Source organism: Antedon bifida, chromosome 6, assembly GCF_963402885.1.
Source record: "Antedon bifida chromosome 6, ecAntBifi1.1, whole genome shotgun sequence".
NCBI classification, from domain to species: domain Eukaryota; kingdom Metazoa; phylum Echinodermata; class Crinoidea; order Comatulida; family Antedonidae; genus Antedon; species Antedon bifida.
This window is the reverse complement of record NC_136231.1, coordinates 1183844-1205357: the sequence shown is the minus strand read 5'-3', so window position 1 is coordinate 1205357 and position 21514 is coordinate 1183844. Positions and strand designations below refer to the sequence as shown.

The following is a 21514-nucleotide window of genomic DNA, read 5'->3' as shown; positions in this document are numbered from 1 at the left end:
AACACTTTAAATCGTTTGTATGATTTTGATTATTTAATGGAAACATATCTCATTGTTGGAAAAAACAGGATTAGCCTAGATGAGTTCCAGTTGCCTGTCGAAGTTTCGTAATCGTATCGCTGCCTTTCTAGGCTAGCTAGGCCTGGATTGATTTGTCGTTTATAAGTAGGTGTGTTTATAAAATCCAAATAAATATAGTATCTAATATATTATTTTAAAAAAACATATAAATATTATTGTTTCAAGGTGAATTGAACGTAGACATAGCCTACCTTTTATTTAATTTGATTCAAATCTTTTATCATTCAATTCAAGCCGTTTGTACCTCAAAAACATTCATTATTTATATAATAGAAAATGGTTTTTATATGAGAATCGAATAATAAGCAAAAAGTCATTTAAAAAGTATAAATGACTATATAATTTACATTGATTTTGTTAAACGACTATTTCTGCTTTACTCATTGTATACATAATTGAGTTGAACTGCGATTGATTAACGTAAAATATAAATCTATAGAAAAATGAAAGTACTGTGTTTGGATAGTGTAATTGGTTGGCAAGTGCCGTGTCCTTTCTAGATACGGTAGCACTATTTGAAGACATGTGATACACTTAATGCATTCGACAACAAACAAGGGGTTATGTTCCTTCATGGTATGAGTTCCAACGTTTGAGATCGGCACATTTTTAAGAAAAATATAAAAAAATATATAAATTGCAGAGGAAATAGGCAATAATAATTTTTTTTATTGTAAATGAAAACTCTACTTGTCTTTTGTTCATTTATTGATAACTGTAGTTGATTCGTGTACGTTGTTATTTCCCAATTATAACATTAATGTCAAATCAATACACCACAGTTGATGGAATTTTTGATATTCTATTTCATATATGTTCTTTACTTCGATTTCAACTCACTCAAGTCAACATGTTTTTTTCAATGATCCAGTACCTATGTTTCTTCTCTGTACAATTTATCATTGGATTCAGTAAGTAGGCTTTATAAATGTTCATCAATAACATTAAAACTAGAATGTATGTTAGGCTTTATATTTCAAATTAAGACCATCTTGATAGATTGATCCAGTTACTTCCAATATTGTTAAAGTGAAATACTTTAACATATGTTACTTTGCATTATTGGAAATGTATAATTAAAGACGAAAGAAGTTTAAAAACTATTATTACATTTATTTTATATAAATTTAATTATCAAACTTGATGGGATAAATCTCAACCAGAAGTTTATGACTATTTTATATTAAAAATGTTATCGTCATTGCTATGAAAGTAACTGCTAATACAGCAAGAATGACAGCGTTGATTTTGGTTGATTGTCTTCTAAAGGCGATGATAAATTACAGTACAAGTGGTCCCAGTACACTGTGAAGATGTTGGAGTACAAGCCAAACATGACCTGGTCTGACGCAAAAGCTGACTGTAAGTCTTCTGGTGGATATCTTGTCAGTCTTCTTACCAATGGTGAAGTTACTGCAGTACTCCAGCATGTTAATACCGTTTACGGAAAAGGTGTATACGCTATCGGATTATCCCGTCAGGCGGGATTAGATAAAGACGTAGATGCAAACTGGAGGTGGGAAATTGGACAAGAGTTTGGTTCTAATATTGAGTGGTACCATGATGAGCCTAACAGTAACAAACATGAAATAGCTGGCGTGACAATTCATACTTCTGATGTTAAGTTGAAAGACTATAATGCAGAGGATACATTAAGGTCACACATAGATGGTTATATATGTGAACAGAGTAAGTTTATTGAGGAATCATTACTCGTCTACCAAAAAATTAGATCATGGAAGTATTACTTCAACGTAAACATTTATTTTTTTTCTTTCATCTTTTATAAACAATTACAAAATATAAATTAATAAGGTACTACTTCAACAAGGTAGGTAGTATTGAATTTGAAATATATAATATAAAAAAAAAAATATTAAAAAAGCTAAATAAAATTACAATTACATACACTAAATAATTCTTCCATGATTTAATCTACAATAACCTTCACAATAAATATAATTGTTTATATATTGCAAGAACATTACAGCGTAATGCTATCTTGTTTTATGTTTTTTTCTCCAAAGGTAATTTAAATTACAAGTGGTCCCGGTACACTGTGAAGATGTTACATGATCAACCAGCAATGACGTGGTCTGACGCAAAAGCTGACTGTGTGTATTATGGAGGCTATCTTCTTAGTTTTCTTACAAATGATGAATTGACAACAGTCCTCGACTACGTCAATACCGTTTACGGAGAAGGTGTATACGCTATCGGATTATCACGTCAGGCGGGATTAGATAAAGACGTAGATGCAAACTGGAAGTGGGACACAGAACAGAATTTTAATTCTTCTATTATTACATGGAGTCCTCCTAATCCTGACAATAGCGTAGCGAGTAAAACTGTCGTGAGAATTGATACTACGGATATTGCTTTGAGGGACAGTGATGCAGAGACTACTTTGAACTCAAACTCAGATGGGTATATATGTGAATATAGTAAGTTTTTTTTCTTTCCAAGAGAAAATCACAAACATGGTTAGGTTATTCTACCAACCCATATGCATATCATTATATTTCTATTTGTTGATATTACGGTATTATTTAAACTTAAATTAAATAACAGTCCAAATCCGTTAGAGGACAAAGTAGAAAAATGTTTGATATTATTTTGATTTTGTTTATTAGTAACGATAATGAAAATTGAAGTCACTGGTATCATGAGATTATAGTAAAAATCCCGTCTTTGTTGTTATGCGTTCAAGGCTTATTAAAAGTGGCAGACAATTTGTTGTCTTAGTTATATAATAGTATTATTGAATTACCAAAGACAAGTTGCAAACTTAACAATTTTTATTATTAGGTTTGTATGTTAGGTTCGAGTTCCACCATCGTAGGTAGGACTATCCATACACCATGATCCTGTTTCATGATAGTAGTTTCTTATTGATAGTAAACGTTTATAGCAAATTCCACGAGAATTCACGAACATCACAAATGTCTCTATTTTCATTGTCTTCCAAAGAATATGGTGAATTAATCTACAGGTGGTCATGGTACACTGTGACGAAGTTGAATACCCAATCAACAACGACGTGGTCTGACGCAAAGGCTGGTTGTGAGTCTTCTGGAGGCTATGAACTTGTTAGCTTTTTTACCGATGATGAACTGAATTTAGTGCGTGACTATGTTAACGTTTTTTGCGGAGCAGGTGTATACGTCATCGGATTATCACGTCAGGCGGGATTAGATGGAAGCGTAGATACAAACTGGAAGTGGGAAGTAGGACAAGAGTTTGGTTCTAATATTGCGTGGAATCGCAACTATCCCGACACTAATGTAACGAGTAAAGCTGGCGTGAGAATTCATACTACTAATTCTGTGTTGATGGACACTGATACAGAGGCTAGTTTGAACGCAGACGGTTATATATGCGAACTGAGTAAGTGAATTAAAGTTTAAATTATTACGCCATCAAAAACTCTACAGTCTGAAAGCCACTTCTACACGAAAAACATTTTGCATTTTAGGCCCCATTTTTAAATAATGTTTTTGTTTATGAGATAAATTATAAACTTAAAATCCGTTGAAATCACATTTCTGCATATATTGGACCAATTTTAAGTACCATTTTACTTTTTTAGTAGTACCGATAATGGCAAAAGTATACTGTAGTATTTTTTAAACCGATTGTTAACACAGTGCCTGAGTTGTAACTTTATCAATTTATTATACATTGATAGTTAAATCAATCTTCAGACTAAAAAGGCAATATACAGAATTCTCATTCATCATTAACCTAATTGTTTATACATTATATTTACTGTACTTATTTAGATAATGAATTAACATACAAGTGGTCACGGTACGCTGTAAAGATGTTAAAGGATCAAACATCAATGACGTGGTCTAATGCAAAAGCTGACTGTGAGTCTTCTGGAAGCTATCTTGTCAGTCTTCTTACCAATGATGAACTGAATGTGGTACTCGACTACGTTAATACCGTTTATGGAGCAGGCATTTACGCCATCGGATTATCACGTCAGGCGGGATTAGGTAACGAAGATACAAACTGGAGGTGGGAAATAGGACAAGAGTTTGTTGGTTCTTATATCAGCTGGTACCCCGATGAACCTAATGTTGACATCAACAAAACAGCTGGCGTTAGGATTCGTACTGAGGATGCTGTGTTGAAAGACAGGAAAGCAGAGGCGAGTTTAAACGTAGATGGATACATATGTGAACAGAGTAAGTTTATCATGGATACGAAACAAACATTTTTAGTCATAAAACATTGCGTTGCTGTATGATTGGTATATTAATGTCGTTATAGATGTTTTATAACTTCGTAAAGACTTTTTTGTTTTAAAACAGTTTCAGTTAAATATTGAATTGTTATTAAGAAATAACTAATTAAGAAAAACAACGTTTTTTAAATATGTATTTTAGGTGATCCAAGATTATATTACAGTTTGTCATGGTACACTGTAGCAATGTTAGACGACACAAAGAAAACGACGTGGTCTGATGCAAGAGCTGACTGTCAGTCTTCTGGTGGCTATCTTGTTACCCTTCTTAACAATGATGAAGTTACTGCAGTACTCGACTATGTTAATACCGTCTACGGAGCAAGTGGATACGCCATCGGACTATCTCGTCAGGCGGGATTAGAAATAAACAATGACAAAAACTGGAAATGGGAAACAGACCAAGACTTCAATTCCTCTATTATCCCATGGGTTCCTGGTGATCCCAATAGCATCAATAGCAAAAGAGCTGGTGTTGCCATTTTTACCAATAGTGTTGAGTTGGTGGACGTTGATGCAGACGAGGATTTGAACACGTACTTCAAGGGCTTCATTTGCGAAGAAAGTAATTATAAGAACCATTTTTATTCACACCGTGTTTTCAAATATTAGAGTAGAGCTGTATTTGTAGTAATTAATCTCCAGTAGCTATTAATTGATCTTACAATATGAACCTTAATTTCCAAAGGTTATGCTGAATTTGTGCACAAGCGTTCACGGTACATTTTAACGACATTACATTCTGGAACAACAATGACGTGGTCTGATGCAAAGGCTGACTGTGAGTCTACTGGTGGCTATCTTGCTAGTCTTCTCACCAATGGTGAAGTTACTGCAGTACTCCAGCATGTTAATTCTGTTCAGAACGGCATCTACGCCATCGGATTATCACGTCAGGCTGGTTTAGACATAAACGAAGATACAAACTGGAAATGGGAAACAGGACAAGAGTTTGATTCTGCGATTGCGTGGAATCCGGAAGATCCGGGCACTAGCAGAGAAGTTATAGCTGGCACCAGAATTGATACTAAAGGTATGATGCTCCTAGACATTGATGCGACCGATGATTTGAACTCAAACTCTGATGGATATATCTGTGAGCAGGGTAAGTGAATCTCCATTGTTTTAAGAAATGAAAACAAACTTACACAGTATTTAATTCGTTTCGTAATCTTTCAAATTCAGAAAGATACAAACCTATTTAAAAGTAATTTTTCCTTCATTTAGTACACAAACCCATCACTTAATATTACAATTGCGAATTAATCTGATAATTTCTAAACTGAAGAAAGATAACAGAATTTTAAATTCTTCATCTAGATTGAAAATGATTGTGTTTTCTATCTTGGTGCATGTTCAAATTGGTGGGCGTGAGTTCAGAATAATTTTAACATATGCCTATGCACGTCACGCTTAAAATGAGACGACATTTGTATTTTCAGATATGAGTGTTTATTTCCAATCTGCCGAGCCTCGTGGAGTGAACTCTGGAGTGTCTGAGTTTGGAGTTGAGTACATGAGATGTGCTTTACAGTGTTTAAGAAAAGATAACTGTCAAGGATTTCACATTGATACATCCGCAGGATGTCAGATTGAAGAGGATTTAAATGAGTACAATGAACGGCAATATTTGAAACAGTTTGTTTTTAGAAACAAAAGAGTCGGTTTGTAATATAACAAACCAGCTATTATTCAGTTAATTGTACTGTGATCACAGAGAAAAAACGTCTCAATAAACAGACAGTTTGACCACAATTTACGCTTATTAAAAGTTTTAGCTTATTAAAAGTATATAGACTAATAATTGTTAAATGATGTATATTATAGTGTATATTTATTCTGACATCATAAAGGCAATATATTTTTAAAGACCTGTAGACTATAAAACACCGCATTTAAGTGCATTATGCTCTTAAAGTACATTGGTAGACACCAAGTCTGTATTTGTTGTCTTTTTTATTTATTTTTTTTAGTATGTATGAAACGCCATATGTGCCAACATATTTATCTTTTTACTAATATTAAGTCAAAACTCCGTATGGAACTCTACTACTAGTACAATTGTTGCAATTGTATATACTTATTTATATATCATTTGTTTAGTGATGGTCAATAGATAACGTAGCATTAATAGTAACATCAAGGCTGCATAAATTAAAATAAAAGCAATACCTATAGGCCTAAGAGGCACGAGTAAGACGACCACAGGGATCAAAACTACTATTAAACACTTGACTCATAATTGTTACTAAGAACTCTATTGGAAACAAATTATATTATTTTCAAATAATATAATTTAATTAACTTAATTATTAATAATTTAAGTAATTAATGTTTTAAAAAACATTGTTGGTTATCCTGGTTCAATTAGTTTTACTGCACCATTTTTGTGTGTTATTTAATTCATGTTTTGAATTCAAAAACAAATCATAATGTTCCCTTTAAAAAGAAAGTATTTTCGCTTTATGCGCATAGAATAATAGCATTATTTTATAGTATGTTTGAATATTGTTTCAGTATATCATATATCTATTAATTTCTATCAATGGTCAACAATATCAAAAAGTAATGAAACAATACAACAATACCATAATTAAAGTTGATAATCATGTCACGATTTAATTAATTCTTTTTCCATTTGTTTTATGCACCATTTGTACAACACCCCAATTAAAAAAGATATAATGCTATAGCTGGTATATTATCATAAAGTACTAAAAAATATACCTTTGATATTATACAATTTCAAACTCTTAAATGCATTGATATCAACTCTCAGACTTTAAAAGTAAAATGACCTTAGTTTTTATTCATAAATAAAACGGATTGTTTGAAATGCTCTATTTTACTTTCCTCGTCTGTAGGTGTGAGTTGCCGTCCAGTTTACGAGATAAATATTTTAAAAAATAATTAATTTTATTTGTAATCGTTTATTTAAGCATTTTTGTTTTGTTATTCTTTAGGTTATGCACTCTGGTAGTCTCTATTTTGGTATGTTTGTCCTTTTTATTGACTCACTTATTGACAAAAAATAGGCCTACATTTATACAGTTGTTTAGCGTCAGTTTAGAAATTGATATCAATCATTGGGTTTTTTACGGATTTAAAATTGTTGATCTATTTTACTATTGTATTTTAATACCGTATTCGCCAATTAAACTATAATAAATGCAAGCAAAAGCACTTATACCATTTGTTCTTTCCTTCTTACAAAGCGTTAAGATGGCACCAAGGTTTAAAACGACGGAACCTTTAGTGGGAGATAATTTTCTATGACTAACTCGAAAAGTATTGACTAAAAAGTATAACCATGGCAACAGGATGGATCAAAGGGTTTATCTGTAGCTGCAACACGATCTAAGCAAGGCAAGTGTACTGTATAACACTGCTGCCATGAATGAATAAAAAAAATTATTTGATTAAATAACAAACAACAACGATAATACCAAAACATACCATAAATAAATAAAATCGACGCTTTGGATTGGCGATGGATTGAATGAGCGAGTAGAGAAAGTTAAAATAAACAAAAATAAAAAGATCTAACAATACTTCAATTTTAAAAGATAAGGTGGAGTTACAAATTAAAAAAATAATTCCTTATTTAAAAAAAGGTGTATGAGCTGGTATTAATGGAAAATCGAATAAAAATTAATTAATGAGCAAAACGTATACTCGTTTAAAAAGTAGAAATAGCTATAAAATTCTAGATAAATTAAATTTTGAATAATATTAGAACGACGATTTCTACCTTTCATTGTGTATTTAATTGTAGATATTATTGTAATAATCGCAGACTGGATATTAATAAAACAATAACAAAAAAGGAAGAAATTCTAAATAAAGTAAAGTATAATTGTTTTCATACGTAAAGCACGTCGCATGGAGATAGCGTGTCTATTATTATATATCAAAGATATTATTGTATTGTGTTAAAAAACCACAATTTATATATTTTATTGTTAATGAAAATCCTACTTTCGTTTCTACAGTTATTGTAATTGATTCGTGTAGCTTGTTATCATTTCGAAAATGAAATATTAATTTTGAATCAATAAACCACGGAGGAAGCTATTAAAAAAATAAATAATTCCTTTATATATTCTATCACTTTAAACATTCCTGTACATATTACTTATAACTTGTTATCGGCACTTCGGCTTCATATACTGTCAACAATGTTTTATTCAAAGATTCACCTATGTTTCTTCTCTGTGCAGTTTATCATTGGATTCAGTAAGTAATAACCTTTCAATTAAAGAAACTTGGTTATAGACTTAAAAATCGCAAAATGTATTCCCATTGTCTTCCAATAAATCTTGGTGTTCAGATTGTTGGAAAGACAATCCTCTTTTCTCGAATATATTTATGGAAGAATTGCTCAAAACAAATGTTCATTGTTCTCCAAAGGCGATGCTGAATTAGAATACAAGTGGTCCCGGTACACTGTCAAGATGTTAAATGACCAACAGCCAATGACGTGGTCTGACGTAAAGGCTGACTGTGAGTCTTCTGGAGGCTATCTGGTTAGTTTTCATACCAAGGATGAATTGAAAACAGTCCTCGACTACGTTGATACCGTTTATGGAGCAGGTATATACGCCATCGGATTATCACGTCAGGCGGGATTAGATAGAGACGTAGATGCAAACTGGAAATGGGAAACAGGACAAGAGTTTGGTTCTAATATTGCGTGGAATCCTTATGATCCTAATACTGAAGTCGCTATTACAGCTGGCATAAGAATTCGTACTACTGATATGGATTTGATGGACACACAAGCAGATGGTAAAATAAACTCAAATTCAGATGGGTACATATGTGAACAGAGTAAGTAAGATTATTACTAATCGACCAAAAGTTATTTCTTGTTGCCCTTTATTATCTATAAATTGTATTATCTAGGGTATCCGGTATTTTAATGACAAATCCTGTAAATTTTAAAATTATCGATAACGGCAATGACTGGAAAGCTGAGAGAACCATAATCTTGCAATGGAGCATTTTTTGTTTGTGCATTGCAAATAAATCTATTAAAAATATACAACGATAAGCCTACATTAAAAAATTTATTTAGAGATATTTATTCTAATCCAAATATTAAAAATGGTTAAACACCCTGGGTTACAAACTTTTGAAAACAATTGAATATGAACCATATTATATGATGATTGTTTAGAAAGTAGAAATAAACAGAAAGAATTGTTTATAGAAGATTTTCCAAGTATGTGTATTTTCATTGTTTACCAAAGGTGATTCTGAATTGAAATACAAATGGTCCCTGTACACTGTCAAGATGTTAAATGATCAACTAGAAATGACCTGGTCTGATGCAAAGGCTGACTGTGAGTCTTCTGGAGGATATCTTGTCAGTCTTCTCACCAATGATGAACTGACTGTGGTACTCGACTACGTTAATACCGTTTATGGAGAAGGCAAATACGCCATCGGATTATCACGTCAGGCGGGATTAGATAAAGACGTAGATACAAACTGGAAATGGGAAATAGGACAAACGTTTGGTTCTTCTGTTACGTGGCATGCTGATGATCCTAATAGCGAGAACAATATAGCAGCTGTTGTGAGAATCCATACTACTGGAATCTATTTGATAGATACTGATGCAGAGGATATGTTGAACACATACTCAGATGGGTATATATGTGAAGAAAGTAAGTTTATTGAGATCAATTATTCCTCCTCCTAAAATATAAATGCCTAGAAAAGAAATGGCAATCTTAAGGTGTTAATAGTGATAACAACATTTTCCTCTGCATTAATACTGTTTGTAGAGTTATGTCATTCTGTGACATTGTTCTTCTTCAGTTCCTATGTTTAAAAAATCCACACGTTTGAACAAATTGCTATTAATGAATGCCGAAGGCAATTGAATAAACCAAGAAAAGCAATGCTTCAAATGTTGATGTGTGATTTAATTTTTGTTATTTCAAAGGCGATGCTGCTTTACAGTATAGTCTGTCACGGTACATTGTGACGATGTTTAACGAACAACACGTAACGACATGGCCAGACGCAAAGGTTACATGTGAGTCTTCTGGTGGCTATCTTGTTACTTTTCTTAACAATGATGAAGTTACTGCAGTCCTCGACTACGTTAATACCGTCTACGGAGCAAGTGGATACGCCATCGGACTATCTCGTCAGGCGGGATTAGAAATAAACAATGACAAAAACTGGAAATGGGAAACAGACCAAGAATTCGATTCCTCTATTATCCCATGGGTTCCTGGTGATCCCAATAGTATCAATAGCAAAAGAGCTGGTGTTGCCATTTTTACCAATAGTGTCAAATTGGTGGACGTTAATGAAGACGAGGATTTGAACACGTACTTCAAGGGCTTCATTTGCGAAGAAAGTAAGTAATTTATGTCAGTGTTTCCAGCTGCGCATGATAGATAATGATGTGACAATAGTCACCTACTCGCCTCAACCTCAAACATTCTAGGACTGACTCAAAACAGATGACCCAAAAACACTAAGACAAAAACTATCTTGTTAATAATATGCAATACAGTACCTTATGTAATTCTTCTTATAATGGAGAGGGTCTTTGTTTTCACAGACGAAATGTTAACAAAGATCACAGAATAATTATTACAAATGACGTTTTTCTAATTAGGTGAGATGGGTTTTTATGCACTTTTTTATTTTTCTCAAAAGATTATGCTGAATTATTATACAAGTTGTCACGGTACGTTGTAACGACGTTACGTTATGAAACAATAATGACGTGGTCTGATGCAAGAGCTACATGTGAGTCTTCTGGTGGATATCTTGCTACTCTTCTTACCAATGATGAAGTTACTGCAGTACTTAGCTACGTTAATACCGTTTACAAAGAAGGTATATACGCCATCGGATTATCACGTCAGGCGGGATTAGATAACGAAGATACAAACTGGAAATGGGAAACAGGACAAGATTTTGATTCTTCGATTGCGTGGAATCCGGAAGATCCGGGCACTAGCAGAGAAGTTATAGCTGGCACCAGAATTGATACTAAAGGTATGAGGCTCCTAGACATTGATGCGACCGCTGATTTGAACTCAAACTCTGACGGATATATCTGTGAGCAGGGTAAGTGATTTGTTTGAGGTGTAAATATGTACCAAGTAAGGCCTACCGTATCATTAAAAAAAATCAATCAGGTTTTAATATTGGAAATATAAACATACAAGCAAAAAAAAAACGATTTATAATTTCTAATCCGATAATTTCTATATTGTCAAAAATAAGTCAAAATGAAATTGAACACGTTTCATGCGTCTGCGTGTTTATTTCCAAATGACATTTCTGAGCATTGTAACATTTGGGATTTCTATAAGCAAACCGGCTACAACCTACACATCAAAAATCAACTCCAACATATATCATTTTCCGAGTCCGTATTTGTCTTTCAGATACCAGTGTTTATTTCCAATTTGTCGAGCCTCGTGGAGTGAACTCTGGAGTGTCTGAGTTTGGAGTTAAAATGACAGTTGAGTACATAAGATGTGCTTTACATTGTTTAAGAAAAGATAACTGTCAAGGATTTCACATTGATACATCTGCAGGATGTCAGATTGAAGAGGATGTAAAGAAGTACAATGATCGGCATTATTTGAAACAGTTTGTTTTTAGAAACAAGAAAGTCGGACTTTTATATGAATAACATTACAATTCCCCAATGCTCAGATGAGATGCGTTTGAGTGACAAAAACATGACTATAATTAAATAGTTCAAACACAGCCCGAACTAAAGAATGTTAACAAAACAAAACATAGAATTAATACAGTTTCATGAAATAGGAGTTTGGAAAAGGTTTCCAGTGAACATTTGTCATCAGAGGTACCTCTTGAAACGGCCTTTTCCCTTAACTGTTAACTGCCTGAACAATAATATTTTTCCATACTATTTGCATTGTATTAGCATCATTAAATCATGCATAAGTATATTTATCTATGCTTTTTTAAAAACTAAAATTGAAATATTGATTTACCCTAATGTTACCTCTATGACGACATTAACTTAAAGCGATTACGGTAGTAATCGGAGGGATAAAGAAAGAGAGTATAATACGGTATTTTATTAGATGATCTTTAGATTGAAAAACCAACCACCTTAACTCATTTCTTAGATTATGATAAGGGCTTTATTGTAGTTATATTAGATATATTTGTGATCTTTCAATAATGTTCTTTGTATTCATTATACTTAATATTGCACTTGTTATGTATTGAACCATTTTAGAATTAAGTCCCAATAAATACAAGTAAACAAAAATTTCTATACTAGTATGATCAGCCTAGACTTCTTAGCATGGCTAACGCAAGGAACAGGCACAAAACGTGTCACACTTCTTCATTCCCAAAATGTCTTTTAAAACTATAGATACTCGATTGCATTTTTGAATATGTATTGTCCTAGAGATGATATCACACTGTGTGCTAACAAGTATTTAATATTTTCACTGCGATTGTATGATATTTTTAATTTAGATTATTTAAACCACGCCTTTTGGTATAACAAAATTTCTTTTTGTAAAAAACATTGTAAGCGAACTTACAGAACGTTTCGAAACCTAAAATGTTTTATTCTCAACAACTGGCGTTTCATCGTCTAGCGTTGTTTTTCCTTTTGTATTATTATATTATTATTGATAATTTAGTATTATGTTTGCGTTTATTCTTAAAAGTAAAGTTTTATTATGTAATATATAGGCATTTTTTAATTGAAAACTTACATGAATTATTTAACACACGTTTTAAATAACCCATTGGAAATAAATTGACATGTCGATTTTATGGGTCGTCCTTGCATCAATTCACTTTGGTTTTAATCAATTTTAATATTCCAATTGTTTGTTTTTTTCTTTGTTATGTATTTTAAATGTATTGTTGAATGGATGCTAAATGAATAAATGAAAAAAATGAAAAAATTCTGTGCATAGAATAATTATATCATTGGAAATTTAGCATCTTTTTGAATATTTAAAGTTCATAACTATAGCATTATTAAAATTTAGTTTGCGTTATTATTCTCTTAAAAGTAAAGTTTCATTATGTAATATAGGCCTTTTTAAATTTAAAATTTAAAAAACTTACATGAATTATTTAAAACACGTTTTCTGTGCATAGAATAATTACATCATTGGAAATTTAGCATCTTTTTTGAATAGTTAAAATTGATAACTATAGCATTATTAAAATTGTTTGCGTTATTATTCTCTTAAAAGTAAAGTTTTATTATGTAATATAGGCCTTTTTAAATTTAAAATTTAAAAAACTTACATGAATTATTTAAAACACGTTTTCTGTGCATAGAATAATTACATCATTGGAAATTTAGCATCTTTTTTGAATAGTTAAAATTGATAACTATAGCATTATTAAAATTGTTTGCGTTATTATTCTCTTAAAAGTAAAGTTTTATTATGTAATATAGGCCTTTTTAAATTTAAAATTTAAAAAACTTACATGAATTATTTAAAACACGTTTTCTGTGCATAGAATAATAACATAATTGGAAATTTAGCATTTTGTTTGAATGGTTAAAGTTGATAACCATGGTATGACATTATTTACTTATCCATATGTTGGCCTTGCATCTTTCCCACAACACACTACATTATAAATTTTTAAAATCGTTAATTCAAAATAATGCTTATATAACTGGCGTATTATATGTTTTACTACATAGCGAATAATGAATTTGCAGCGTCAATTACGGTACTAAATATGATAACGTGTGGGAATTGATACAACGTCTTGTTATAACCGTTATCGTTATACTAAAGTTGGATTGCTTCGATCACAATGGTTGGCTGGAAATTCATCGTCTTTTTTCCTTGGATTCTGGACGTGATAAGTAGAGGTTTATTTTATTATTTTTATCTATAGTATTTACGATAATTGAGTATTTTGCGAGCGAAGCGAGGAACAATAGGCTGGGGCCAAGGGCTCGGTTTGGCGTTCCAGGGCAATCTAGATCATTTTGAATCAGTTTACGCGCGCAAATATGACAAATGTTACAAATTGATCAAGAACTCTATTAAATACCAAGGAGCTAAATTATGGAATTCAATCCATGTAGATATTAAAACTGCATCTACAACTTCTAAATTTAAATTAGTATATACAGGAACTATTTACTTTTAAGATATGATGAACGTTAAATATATATATTTTATAAGACCTGTTAAGATCGGATAATATGGTTTTTAATAGAAATTGATTGTAGCTTTGTTTTCTTTTATTTATTATTAGTTTATGTCTATTTTTTTTCTTTTTCATATTCGCATTTAATTTTATATCTTCGGGTGGGTCAAACTTAAAGTCTTTCTAACTTATATGACTCTCCCCCCCCCCCCCACATTATTACTTCATTGCATTTATTATCCTGTATGTATGTTATTATATTGTGGAAATAAATTAAATTGAAACACTAATACACGTCACTTCAACAAAAAGCAACTCTCATTTTTATTACAGAACTTTTCATATTCCAGTCAAACATACAACCAGAATTATTTATTTTTGGGCTTGTTTGAGGGGGTTGTAAACCCAAAATCAGTTTCCAGTCGGCCATAGACTTGACCTGATTCACCCCGCGTACCCCCAACCCGCGATGTACCATGTTTTTCAGTGTTCTTGCCTTGTGCTTGTATATCAAAAGCGTGGTTTTCCCACTAGCGACGCAACCTACGCGCGCAACGTAAACGTTACGCAAAGACGTACACCATTGTGTTTGATTGTCTTAATTATACACAGAGAACAGATACGTTTGTGGTCTGGTGCAAGAACCTAATCAATATCGTGATTAATTATCTTGTTAAGAATAATTATCTTATCAACACTTTTTTTTTAACGTACGAAAATAGTAAGACACAAAATAGTGCTTGAAAGCATTTTTAAAACAATTATTAAAAAGGGTTACCTACTGTAATGTATTAAAGTAAATGTTTCAATAAATAATCAAGAACGATAACTTTGATGTATTTAATTTTCTTCCAAAAGGCGATGCTGAATTAGAATACAAGTGGTCACGGTACACTGTGACGAAGATGAATGACCAACCAATGACGTGGTCTGACGCAAAGGCTGACTGTGAGTCTTCTGGTGGCTATCTTGCTACTTTTCTTAACAATGATGAAGTTACTGCAGTCCTCGACTACGTTAATACCGTTTACGAAGCAGGTATATACGCCATCGGATTATCACGTCAGGCGGGATTAGATGGAGACGTAGATACAAACTGGAAATGGGAAACAGGACAAGAGTTTGGTTCTAATATTCAGTGGCATCCTGCTGATCCTGATAATAATGTCACTATTACATCTGGCGTGAGAATTCGTACTACTGATATGGTTTTGATGGACACACCAGCAGATGGTAAAATAAACTCAAATTCAGATGGGTACATATGTGAACAGAGTAAGTAAAATTATTACTACTTGACCAAAGTTATGTTTTGTTGCCGTTTATATTTATCTATAAATTGTATCATTTAGGGTATCTGGTATTGTAATGACAAATGTGATCATACAGTTTATCTCAATCCGTTAATATCCTGTAAATACTAAAATTACTTATTAAAAACGGAAATGACTGGAAAGCTCAAAGAACCATAATCTTGAAACAAAGCATTCTTTGTTTGTGCATTGCAAATTAATCTATTAAAAATATACAACGATAAGCCTACATTAAAAAACTTATTTAGAAATATTTATTCCAATCCAAATATTAAAAATGATTAACAATTACAAACTTAACAATTGAATATAAACCATTTTATATGACGGGTACCTCAATCCTCATTTGTTCAGAATAATAGAAAGTATTGAAAGAAAAATCCAAGTATGTGTATTTTCATTGTTTACCAAAGATTATTCTGAATTGAAATACAAATGGTCCCTGTACACTGTCAAGATGTTAAATGATCAACTAGAAATGACCTGGTCTGATGCAAAGGCTGACTGTGAGTCTTCTGGAGGATATCTTGTCAGTCTTCTCACCAATGATGAACTGACTGTGGTACTCGACTACGTTAATACCGTTTACGGAGAAGGTCAATACGTCATCGGATTATCACGTCAGGCGGAATTAGATAAATACGTAGATACAAACTGGAAATGGGAAATAGGACAAACGTTTGGTTCTTCCGTTACGTGGCATGCTGATGAGCCTAATAGCGACAACAATATAGCAGCTGTTGTGAGAATCCATACTACTGGAATCTATTTGATAGATACTGATGCAGACGATATTTTGAACACATACTCAGATGGGTACATATGTGAACAGAGTAAGTAAAATTATTACTACTTGACCAAAGTTATGTTTTGTTGCCGTTTATATTTATCTATAAATTGTATCATTTAGGGTATCCGGTATTGTAATGACAAATGTGATCATACAGTTTATCTCAATCCGTTAATATCCTGTAAATGCAAAAATTACTTATTGAAAACGGAAATGACTGGAAAGCTCAAAGAACCATAATCTTGAAACAAAGCATTCTTTGTTTGTGCATTGCAAATTAATCTATTAAAAATATACAACGATAAGCCTACATTAAAAAACTTATTTAGAAATATTTATTCTAATCCAAATATAAAAAATGATTAACAATTACAAACTTAACAATTGAATATAAACCATTTTATATGACGGGTACCTCAATCCTCATTTGTTCAGAATAATAGAAAGTATTGAAAGAAAAATCCAAGTATGTGTATTTTCATTGTTTACCAAAGGTGATTCTGAATTGAAATACAAATGGTCACTGTACACTGTCAAGATGTTAAATGACCAACAGCCAATGACCTGGTCTGACGCAAAGGCTGACTGTGAGTCTTCTGGAGGCTATCTTGTCAGTCTTCTCACCAATGATGAACTGACTGTGGTACTCGACTACGTTAATACCGTTTATGGAGAAGGTCAATACGTCATCGGATTATCACGTCAGGCGGGATTAAAAAAATACGTAGATACAAACTGGAAATGGGAAATAGGACAAACGTTTGGTTCTTCTGTTACGTGGCATGCTGATGATCCTAATAGCGACAACAATATAGCAGCTGTTGTGAGAATCCATACTACTGGAATCTATTTGATAGATACTGATGCAGACAACATTTTGAACACATACTCAGAGGGGTATATATGTGAAGAAAGTAAGTTTATTGAGATCAATTATTCCTCCTCCAAAAATATAAATGCCTAGAAAACGGAAAAGAAATGGCAATCTTAAGGTGTTAATAGTGATAACAACATTTTCCTCTGCATTAATACTGTTTGTAGAGTTTTCTCATTCTTTGACATTGTTCTTCTTCAGTTCCTATGTTTAAAAAAATCCACACGTTTGAACAAATTGCTATTAATGTATGCCGAAGGCAATTGAATAAACCAAGAAAAGCAATGCTTCAAATGTTGATGTGTGATTTAATTTTTGTTATTTCAAAGGCGATGCTGCTTTACAGTATAGTCTGTCACGGTACATTGTGACGATGTTTAACGAACAACACGTAACGACATGGGCAGACGCAAAGGTTACATGTGAGTCTTCTGGTGGCTATCTTGTTACTTTTCTTAACAATGATGAAGTTACTGCAGTACTCGACTACGTTAATACCGTCTACGGAGCAAGTGGTTACGCCATCGGACTATCTCGTCAGGCGGGATTAGGTAACGAAGATACAAACTGGAAATGGGAAACAAACCAAGAATTCGATTCCTCTATTATTCCATGGCTTCCTGGTGATCCCGATAGCATCAAGAGCAAAAGAGCTGGTGTTGCCATTTTTACCAATAGTGTCGGATTGGTGGACGTTTATGAAGACGAGGATTTGAACACGTACTTCAAGGGCTTCATTTGCGAAGAAAGTAAGTAATTTATGTCAGTGTTTTCAACTGCGCATGATAGATAATGATGTGACAATTGTCACCTACTCGCCTCAACCTCAAACATTCTAGGACTGACTCAAAACAGATGACCCAAAAACACTAAGACAAAAACTATCTTGTTAATAATATGCAATACATTGTGTAATTCTTCTTATAATGGAGAGGGCCTTTGTTTTCACAGACGAAATGTTTACAAAGATCACAGAATAATTATTACAACTGACGTTTTTCTAATTAGGTGAGATGGGTTTTTATGCACTTTCTTATATTTCTCCAAAGATTATGCTGAATTATTATACAAGTTGTCACGTTATGTTGTAACGACGTTACGTTATGAAACAATAATGACGTGGTCTGATGCAAGAGCTACATGTGAGTCTTCTGGTGGATATCTTGCTACTCTTCTTACCAATGATGAAGTTACTGCAGTACTTGGCTACGTTAATACCGTTTACAAAGAAGGTATATACGCCATCGGATTATCACGTCAGGCGGGATTAGGTAACGAAGATACAAACTGGAAATGGGAAACAGGACAAGAGTTTGATTCTTCGATTGCGTGGAATCCGGAAGATCCGGGCACTAGCAGAGAAGTTATAGCTGGCACCAGAATTGATACTAAAGGTATGATGCTCCTAGACATTGATGCGACCGCTGATTTGAACTCAAACTCTGACGGATATATCTGTGAGCAGGGTAAGTGATTAGTTTGAGGTGTAAATAAATACCGTATCATTTTAAAATTAAAATTCGATTTAATATTGAAAATACAAGCAAAAAAAAACTGATTTATAATAATAATAATAATTTAGGTATTTGTATAGCGCCAGAATCAACTAAATCGAAGTAAAAATCAAAGGCGCTTATATTGGATGTTAAAAAAGATGCGTTTTAAGTTCTTTTTTAAAAATAGCAATAGAAGTTGATTTAGTAAAATGACGAGGGAGAGAATTCCAAAGAGAAGCAGCAGAGAACATAAATAACTTTTGTCCATAAGATTTGGTGTTAATTCTAGGAACAAGTAGTAGGTTTTGATCAGCCGAACGAAGACAATCCTATATTTTCTATATTGTCAATAATAAGGCAAAATGAAATTGAAAACGTTTCATGCGTCTGCGTCTAAATGACATTTCTGGGCGTTCTAACATTTGGGATTTCTATAAGCAAACCGGCCATAACCTACACCTTACGCCTAAAGTAAAATCAGCTCCAAAAATATCATTTTTTAGCCCGTATTTTTCTTTCAGATACCAAATGAATTTTAAATAATTCATCTTTTACAATAGATTGAAAATGTGTTTTCTATCTTGGTGCGTGTTTACATTTGTGGCGTGAGTTCATGATAATTTTAACCTACCTATGCACGTCACGTTTAAAATGAGACGGCATTTATATTTTCAGAAATGAGTGTCTATTTCCAATCTGCCGAGCCTCGTGGAGTGAACTCTGGAGTGTCTGAGTTTGGAGTTGAGTACATGAGATGTGCTTTACAGTGTTTAAGAAAAGATGACTGTCAAGGATTTCACATTGATACATCTGCAGGATGTCAGATTGAAGAGGATGTAAATAAGTACAATGAGCGGCATTATTTGAAACAGTTTGTTTTTAGAAACAAAAGGGTCGGTTTGTAATATAACAAACCAGCTATTATTCAAACAAGAAAGTAAATTTCTAAAAATAGCTCTTACTTAATCACGAATAATACAGTCCTATGATAGATATGGGTCACATATTTTCTTTAAAACTAATACTTAAGTAGGCTTAGTACTTGAAAGTCATTTATGGTAATATTTGTAGTATACAAACCGTAAAAAAATAAAATACTAAATGTTTTTATTATTATCATTAGAATTATAATGAATATAACGTTATTATACAGTATAATAAAATTAATTTGTATTCTTAGGCCACGATATTTAAGTATTCTCTACACTACACATTACAACTTTAATAATAATAATGTAAATATTATATAAAAGAAATATAGTTAATTAATTAATTAATTTAATTTTCAGTCAAAAGTACATTCCTTTAAATACATAGGTACTATATTTGAGGACAATCTCGGCTGGGAATTAAATACAGAGGCAATAGTAAAGAAAGGACACCAGAGAATTTGTCTGTTAAGGAAGCTGAACCATTTTAATGTTGATAAAGTAATTCTTAGGGTTTTTTATAATTCCTTTATTGAGAACGTTTTAACTTTTTCCTTTATATGCTGTTTTTTTAGTCTTAGCGTCAAAGAGAGAAACTCACTACTACACTAATTATTAACTTAAGTTCTAAATTAATAGGTTGTAAACTTCGTAGCTCATCTTCTTTCTGTGACATGCAAACTCTAGAAAAAAGTATAGCTATTCTAAAAAATGTTAACCATGCCTTGTTCAGTGATTTCGAGCTCATGCCTCATGGGCGTCGCTTTCGATGCCCGACATGTAGAACAAACCGGAAAAGGAATTCGTTTTTGCCCAGTGGCCATTCGACTCTTAAATTCTTGAACTTTGACTCTTGTTATATTGTACTGTGTATTATGATATTTTGTATATTTTGTAAGATCATTTTAATCCAGACCTTTTTATTTGAATTGCCCCGTGTGGAATAATTAAAGAATTTTGAATTGAATTGAATTGAATTAATAGGTATACAGACCATGCGTCAGGAAAATCGATATATTGGTGACGTCACAAATGCTTACTAAAACCTCAACCTCGAGTTATCTTTATCTTCAATATGGGCCGAAATAATCAATAGAACGCCCTCTGTTGCTGTTTAATTTGCAAAGTAAGGTTTTCGCTATGTTTCTTCTGCGCGTAATTTGCCTGTAATTAAAAAAATTGTAACCAATTTTAACTACTTTTAACCATGTTTGTTTAATGGTTTTCTTGTATCTGTATTTAAGCTGAGTTTCAATTTTAAACAATGTGTTATTGGCAATATATTAAATGAGATAAACTCATTAAAAAGTTTAACGTATATTTTTTCATATACTACCTATTTTATAAAATGTCACCGAAAAATGAAGACAGAATTCACAAATAAGACGAATTGACCAATCATCAGAAATGATATTACAAGGGGAATAGTTTTTTTAAGCCTGGAAATAATAATAACACACTTCTCCATCTATAAAATGCCAAATTCCATTCGTTCAATGACATTCCGTATTGTTCTTATTCTTATTCATTGCTCACACACTGATTGAACATATCCTGTTTTATCTTTTTTTGTCAATGTAACATTAACATAATATTAAAAGCTATGGTTGCATTTTGAAAC

General features: G+C 32.4%; 3 protein-coding genes across 3 annotated transcripts; all 3 read left to right on the top strand.

Moving 5' to 3' along the window:
* The first annotated feature begins 1394 nt into the window (after nt 1-1394).
* On the top strand, nt 1395-7313 carry LOC144844959 (uncharacterized). The gene is made up of 8 exons (XM_078702075.1): nt 1395-1770; nt 2109-2525; nt 3052-3468; nt 3864-4274; nt 4476-4898; nt 5022-5438; nt 5776-5997; nt 7297-7313. Exons 1-8 carry the CDS (start codon nt 1395-1397, stop codon nt 7311-7313), a joined length of 2700 nt encoding a protein of 899 aa, XP_078558201.1.
* A 1474-nt stretch (nt 7314-8787) lies between these two features.
* LOC144844957 (macrophage mannose receptor 1-like) lies at nt 8788-13011 on the top strand. Its single transcript, XM_078702072.1, has 5 exons — nt 8788-9163; nt 9586-10005; nt 10287-10709; nt 11015-11431; nt 11755-13011. Exons 1-5 carry the CDS (start codon nt 8788-8790, stop codon nt 12003-12005), a joined length of 1887 nt encoding a protein of 628 aa, XP_078558198.1. The 3' UTR covers nt 12006-13011.
* A 2385-nt stretch (nt 13012-15396) lies between these two features.
* Nucleotides 15397-19881, top strand: LOC144844956 (uncharacterized). Its single transcript, XM_078702071.1, has 6 exons — nt 15397-15766; nt 16218-16637; nt 17089-17508; nt 17798-18217; nt 18518-18934; nt 19640-19881. Exons 1-6 carry the CDS (start codon nt 15397-15399, stop codon nt 19867-19869), a joined length of 2277 nt encoding a protein of 758 aa, XP_078558197.1. The 3' UTR covers nt 19870-19881.
* The last annotated feature ends 1633 nt before the right edge of the window (nt 19882-21514 follow it).